Raw genomic sequence first — 7,673 nt, 5'->3', positions numbered from 1 at the left:
TCTGTTTTTTCTTTATTTCTGTCAGTTGCTTCATGTATTTTAAATCTGTTTTTCAGTGCATGTACATTCAGGATTGTTATGTTTCTTGATGAACTGACGTTTTTATCATCATGTTATGTCCCTCTTTGTCCCTGGCAATTTGTCTGATATTAATATAGCCAACTCTCTCATTGAGCAGGGGGAGGGGTACTGCTTCTTTGCTGAAGTTCACTTAGCCCAGGGCAACAATAGTGACTATGCTCCACTCACAATCTCTGTATCTTGTAGGGATGGGGGGGAACATTATTTATGGCGGCTTTAGAGCAGGGCAGTGATAATCAAAACAGCTTCACTTATAGTTTCCTACTGCAATATAGGCTTTACCTCTGCTCATCTTAGTACACGATGGGTATGGTCTGCAGGTCTTCATTTCAGTCTCTCACAGCAGCAGGATTTTCTAAGGGCTTTTTATTACGTCTGAGTTGTTAGTGTTTCCGGGTTGCAGGTGCTCTAGCACTCAGGTGGGGATATACAGGACGCAAAAACAAAGAAGCTAACAAAACCCGCTAAAACCAGGGAACTCACCAGTGGGTTACCTGCTTGAGTGCCGTGGTCCCTAGCCAATCCATCTTCTTTTCTCCACCGTTCAGAGTCTTCTGATAGTTTTGTATATTTTATCTCGAGTTTTAGTTGTAATTGGCCAGAACGATAGGGTGGAACACACTCATTCCATCTGATTCATCTAGAACTGTAAGTCTCTTATTGTCTTCCCCTCCTGACTTCCCCTCACATATATCCTGTGCACCAAAAATGGAGACAAGTGGATTCTCCTAAATATAATATGTTCTTAATCTCCTTCATTTCTTTGGACATGTTTTTCCTTCTGCCTTGACTGTCTCTTTCACATCTTTTTTGCTTAACTCTTACTCAATTTCCAAAGCTCACCTTAAGTATTTCTTCTTCTGTGAGCCTTCCATGTCCATCTGGGCTAACTTGTACTGTTTCCCATTCCTTTCACCTTTTTGTCCTTGCTGTTGTCCTAATTCTTATGACATATTTTACTGTTGATTTTAAAAAATTATTTGTTCTAATTACCTTTCTTATTAACTGCTTGTTCTTTGAGAGTAGAAAATGTGCATTTTATCTTTTTTTTTTTTTTTTTTGCCAGTACTTACTTTCCGGTATGTATTTAATAGTTGGAACTCAGTCAATGCTTATTGAGTAAACGAATGAATATGATATTATTAAAATATATATGACAATCACCTTAAAATATATGTGGGTGTGAAAGCGAAATGTAGAGATCTTAATTTGAAAGTGCCTATGCTCTGTTAAGAATACATTTTGAACTAGTATTATAGATAATATTCTCTTATGCATATATCCTCAAATCCTTGCCCTTGCTTTACTTTATCCTCTATACTTGACAATACTCTAATACAAGATAAATTGAATTCTCACCTTGCTCTGAACACTCAGCCATAGAAAAATATCAAATTATGCTAACCAATCTCACTTCAGATTCATACTCACTTGTCTCATAACTATATTTCCCTAGTCTCTTTACTTTCCTTGTTTTTGATGATTATTTTATATCTTTCCTCTCTCCTCATATCCCCCCCATTTCATTCTCAGCTGATGGCCTTTCCAGTTTTACTGAGAAAAATAGAAAAAATCAAAAGACAGCTTCTATATAATCCCACCACCACACTTCTAACCCACTCTACGCATAATGTGATTTCCTGTCTGCACTCTTGAGTATACCTAATCTTTATATTTTTTTGAACTAGATCTCATCACCATTTACCTACCTGAGGGGATAGCTCTAAAATTTCTCCTCCCTTTCCAGTCTCGTCAGTTTTCTTTCCTAGTAATGTGTTTCCAATTAGCATAAAAACATGCTACTTCTGCAATCTAAATATGAAGCTCTTACCTGTCTTGATCATACTTATTCCTCCTGCTACGTTGTCATTTCTTTGTATTTATCAATAAAGCAAAAAATTATTCAAATTGATTTATTGTCAATCATGGCTTCTTTTCTTTATATTGTAATAGAGTGGTTCATTAATGCAGCATGAAAACTTACTTTCCAAATTATGTATATTTACATAAACTTGAGACATATTTTAAATTTTAATGTTTTATGTCCTATAGCTTACTTAGCTAAGAAGTTCAGAGCATATTTCAGCATTAAGTTACATGTTTTAAGTTGTCAGGTAATTATTCCTTTGTAACCACTTAAGAATATACCAATATTATTTTTTAAATTCTGGGGAGAAATATATAATCTCCTGGTTAAGTGGAAAATTGTGTAGTTGGCTTCTAGAAGACTTTCATTCTAAGCAACTTTAAAAGGAAATGTTTTGTATAGAAGTCTAAATTTTCTTTCTTCAATTTGTAGTAATTCACATTCACCGAATGGTACTCTTTCACTTGAATTGAGCGATACTCCTGCTAATTTTGTTCTAGCATTGAGGCTTATATGTTTTAGCCCAACTGACATTAGGATTGATTATTACCACACACAGGATACGTTGTACTGATCTGGTACTTTCAACTCCAATAAATAAGAAAAAAATAAGAAGACCAGGCATTCATGCTTGATTTCTCTCAAGAATTTGGTGGGGCATATTTTGACAAAGACTGGAGTCTATAAAGGCAGAAAAATGTCCCTAGACATGGGGCACTGCAGCCTTTACTTAGGATTGCTCAGGTGTCCTAAGTCACCCAGTCCCTACCTCCCAAAGGCCATCCACTCCTGACTTCTTAATGCTTAGTTTCAATCCTGAAAAAAATAAAGATACTTGTGTAGATGAATTTGTGAAAATAGTTTTGAAGGAGTTGCTTTTCCTTAGTGGTATTTTTCCTTCATTCTAAATAGATACTATCTTTTTCAAGTTTGCAGCCCTTCTTCTGAAACTCTGTCAGCTGCATTTGACTATTACCACTACTCTTTTAAACACAATATTTACTTGACTTCCGTAACACTAAATTTTGGGTGCCTTCTTACCTCCTAGGTCGCCCCTTCCTAGTCTCCTTTGCTGTTTTTTCCTCAGGATGATCATTTAAGAGTGGTATACCTCGGGGTTTGTCCCTGGGACCTGTCTGCAAAGGTGATTTCCTGCCTTCATGGCTTTAAATCCCACTGAAATGCTCATGATTTACAAGTTGTTACCTACAAGACATGCTCCTGAGCTTGACTAAACATCTAATTATTCAATAAGTATCTCAAAGGTAACATCTTCAAAACTAAGCTCCTAATTAGTCCCCCAACTCCCACCACAATAAAACCAAATCTCCGTCTCAATAAATGGTGACTTTCACTTGGTCTTAGGACAAAAATAAACAAACAAACAAAAAAACCCTTTGCTTTTCTTTCTTTCAAAGCCTACATCCATTTATATAGCTAATCCTGCTTTCTGTACCTTCCAGATACATTGCCTGTATCTGACCACTTCTCAAGACCTTCTTCGCTGCTCTTAGGCTAGCCTCCATCTCCTCTTGTCTGCACTGTTGCCAGAGCCTCTACAAGAATCACGGTTAAGCCTTGTTCTTGCTTTGAGGTTTTTGTACTTGTTCTCTCTGCGTAGAATACATTTTTTCTAGTAAGCTCCCTGGCTTATTCTCTTACTATCTTTGATCTTTAAATATTCCTTCCAAAATTACAAGCATACTCCTACTCTGACAGCAATTTCTCTCTTCTTTCACTGGGTTATTATTCTCCAGAAGACTTATCATCATCCGATATGCTATATACTTAAATCATTAATTTCTTATGTCCATCCAATAGAATATAAGTTGCATGAGGATAGAAATTTTTCTCTTTTATTGTTCTATCTCCAGCGCCTAGAACAACACTAGCACATTGAATTTTTCTTTGCATTTTTGGCAGTCAGATGAAAATTGGAAATATGACCTCTTGCATATTTCTCACTGTCAGATATAAGGGTGCCTATAAATTCTTAGAAAGAGAAAATGTTGCCTTACTAAATTATACAAAAAATATATAGGGAGGATCTTATAAAGTATACAAGCAACATGAAAGATGCCTTGATAGTTTATACAATAAATCCAGTTATAGTAATCACATCTTTACATTTTATATTAATAGTTTTTAATGGCTGAGGGCATAACATGAAAGGTATGTATCCAAAAGATAAAAGTCATCTCTATTTATTTAAAATAATTTAAAATATTTTTATAAAGGTAGCAGTTTGACATTATGAGCAATATTTCACCCTCATGTAACATGCATAACCACTCATAACCTACAGTATTTAAATGTTGCATCTTGGTTTCAGCATTGTGTATGGATAAAATTAAAAATGTATTTCCCCTGAATTCCTTTTATTAATATCAATGTGAATAAAGGTCACATGTGTAGAATAATGTTTACTACAGAGTTATTTTAAAATCACTAAAAGTATAAATGCCCATAATAGAAAACAAAAAAGTCGGTGCATTACAGTGTATGATGAAATATTTAGCCATTAAAGTTCATGTTTTCAAAGAATTTTGTTTTATGAAAGTTATGAAGTTTTATGAAAATGTCTATCTTTATATGTACAGAATTTTAACAGAAATAAAATACACTGAAATGTTAACAGTATTTCTCTCTAGTTATATGATCATGGATAGCTAATATTTTATTCTCTTTTGTACAGTTTCCAGAATGTCCATTTTTTTAGTATTTTTATAATGATATCAGAATTAATAAATATCATTTTTAAAGAATTAGGACTTCTTCCATATCCGTGTTTTGCATTTTGTTTTTTGATGACAAATATTTATATTTTGCTAGTATTGAATAGGCCATTAGTATTTATCGATAATCATTTTCAATACTAACATGCAATATATTTTCACCTAACTTTTGTTTTTCAGACAGTTTTTTAAAGTACGTATCAGGATTCTACTTTTTTTGTTCCCCACAGACAGCCTTTTGATTGACTATCAGTTTACCTTCAGCTTATTACAGGAAGATGATCGCCACCACACTGCCATAAACTTTATAGCAAACCCAGAACAGGTGAGGAAAGATCATTATCTTTTACAACGTAATTATACCAGTTTCAACGGATACAACTTTTCTGTCATCTTTCATCATGATTTTTCTCTTCTCAGAATTGTTGTAGGGCTTTTGCAGAAAACACTAATTCTGTTAATTTTTTCTTTTCACAAAACTTAGGTATCCTTGTGATTCAGAGAATTTGTGAGTTTAATATGTCATATTTTGCACACAGTCCTATAATTTAGATGATACATAATTTTTCTCTATATATTCTTATAAAAGAATTTATGCTTATAATTACACATTTCAACTCAGAGTATGCTTATTTAAAAATAAACCCCATGAATTCAAAACATGCTAACTTCCTTCTTACACTCATGGCCATTTGTGAATATGACTATGATGGATAACGTAGTATCCTTCTGACTTACGGAATATATTTTAATTCTATGGCTTTATTTTTCTTTGATTACTTCAAATTCTCAGATGCTATCTCTGCAATATGAATGGGTACAACCTTGAAAATATTTATGACAATCATTAAATCTTATTATAACAAATTTTATTTTCTGTGCTCTTTCATGATTATCATTCTTCTTGAAATCATATTTGCTTTTAGGAAACTGTGAGGAGAGTATCATTTGATGGATTTGGAACACTGTTAATAGTTCCTCATAGAGGCTAAGCTGTCCTCCATGTAGGGAAATCATTAAGAACGATGCTCACTGCCTGGGGGGTGGACAGGCTTGTAGCTCTGACTCGGGTGGGGCAAAGGCAATATATGTAACCTAACCATTTGTACCCCCATAATATTCTGAAATTTAAAAAAAAGAAAATACAAAAAAAAGAGTGGATGTTATTTGGAGGTATAAGATTGGGGCTTAGCGTACATCATTCAAATGGGATGTACACTATGCCTGAGTGACATATCATCCAGGAGGCTTTGACTTTTTATGGTGCTCCTTTCTACTCCTATCCATCACAAAGGGCCACATCCTTTAGTCACTTTCCCCCGAAGACTGTCAAAAATGGGGAATTTGATTGCTTCATCATAATTAGAAAAAAATAGTAATACTAAGGAGTTAATATTCCCTTTCTCTCTCTCTCTCTTACTCCGTAGCCAGGTCTGGCTTAGCAGTATAGATTTTTCTACAAGTCTTTGTATATTTAAAACAAAGCATAATATACTCAATGTCTGAAGCTAGGTTTCTTTAATATGACTATCATTCTTTGCCTTTGCACATAGTTATTAAATATAATCATTCCTACTTTCTGTTCCTCTCTTCTTGGAGTAAGAAAATAATGAATAACATTTAACAAAATCTCTCAGACATTTGTTTCTCTGAAATAAAATGGAGTCTGTACCCTACTAATGTATAACAAAAAGCAAGTTGAATGACATCATTTTAAATTCTTCAGTGTTCCTCTTTAGCTGTTTAAATAATGTGATTTGCTCTTTTTTCCAGAGTAGCTTTATTGTTTTTCCCTAAAAGTTTTAGTTATGTATTTAAAGTATTTTTCCACTAGAAAATATGTTTGCACCTAACAAGAAGTCTTTCAATAAAACAATCTTATATTGCTATAAAATTACTTTGGACTAATCCAAACCTATATCATTTAAATATTAATTACAAGTAAGCAAAGAGAATAAAAATAAAAATATCAAATATAAGCCTGTGGCTTATATGCAAAAAGCCAAATTAAAAGAGAAGATAAATGAGAAATTTAAAACTACCTTTGAATTTATTGTACATTTTTTCATTAAAATATAAGTATAAATGGCATCTACACATAGTTGAATATTTACAAAATATATAGTCTAAGAAATATAATATGGACATAATTAAATTAGTAGACTAAATCATGTCTATCTAGTGTAATTTGTATTTTTTAACTTTAATCTTTTTTTCTTGGTAGTCGAACAAAAATTTGGATATATCAATTAATGCATCAAACAACTTTAATCTGAATATTACATGGTCGGTTGGCTCAACAGGTAAAAATATCTTGGTGTCCTGTGTCTTTCACTTGTGTTCCTATCTGGAAGTTGTTCTAATATGACCTTTTACTGTTAATTAAATAAATGAAATTTTAAAAATATTATATGCCATAATCTTTGTGCCATTATTGATAAAAACAATAAGCAGAAAAATGAGTAAAACTTCATTACTTTGTTAACTTTCTCCTTTATTCAATTAAAATTAGATGGGTAATATTATTTTAATATTAATATATGCTAAATTTTTTAAAATGGCAGTGATATGAAATGCTGAGATGTTAATTAAGATAACTTCTTTATTGACTAAAGAGACTGAGATTTTAATTACTTCATTCACTATTGAAGCTATAAATTTAATTGTTAACCTTAATATTTATATAAAATAATAGAATTCTTCTGTGCATGCTGATAAAAGTAACAACTTATCTACTATTTTCAAACCTAGAAATATACCCTTTCTTGTCAGCCTTAGTGCTAAGAGTGGCTAAAAATCCTATACATAATGTCTTCCATAATGTAAATGAATTGGAATTATTGACTTTTTAAAAATATAACTGAGTTCAAATCTTCACGTTGAATTATGAAAACATATGCTTTTTATACTTAAGTCTTAGTAAAATCTCTTGGTTTCCATTTTCTATATCAAAGGTATACTTTTGCATAAATATGCTAGATATTGCTTTT

General features: G+C 32.5%; 1 protein-coding gene across 1 annotated transcript in view; it reads left to right on the top strand.

Moving 5' to 3' along the window:
* The window catches only part of ATRNL1 (attractin-like 1), a 739,312-nt gene that overhangs the window by 297,059 nt on the left and 434,580 nt on the right, over positions 1-7,673 (top strand). The window contains exons 22-23 of the mRNA XM_012663875.1: positions 4,914-5,008; positions 6,908-6,986. Coding sequence (XP_012519329.1) covers positions 4,914-5,008; positions 6,908-6,986 — 174 coding nt within the window. The remainder of the gene's footprint in view (positions 1-4,913; positions 5,009-6,907; positions 6,987-7,673) is intronic.

Source organism: Propithecus coquereli, unplaced genomic scaffold (genome assembly GCF_000956105.1).
Source record: "Propithecus coquereli isolate 6110/MARCELLA unplaced genomic scaffold, Pcoq_1.0 Scaffold84, whole genome shotgun sequence".
NCBI classification, from domain to species: Eukaryota; Metazoa; Chordata; class Mammalia; order Primates; family Indriidae; genus Propithecus; species Propithecus coquereli.
This window is presented reverse-complemented; position numbering and strand designations above follow the sequence as displayed.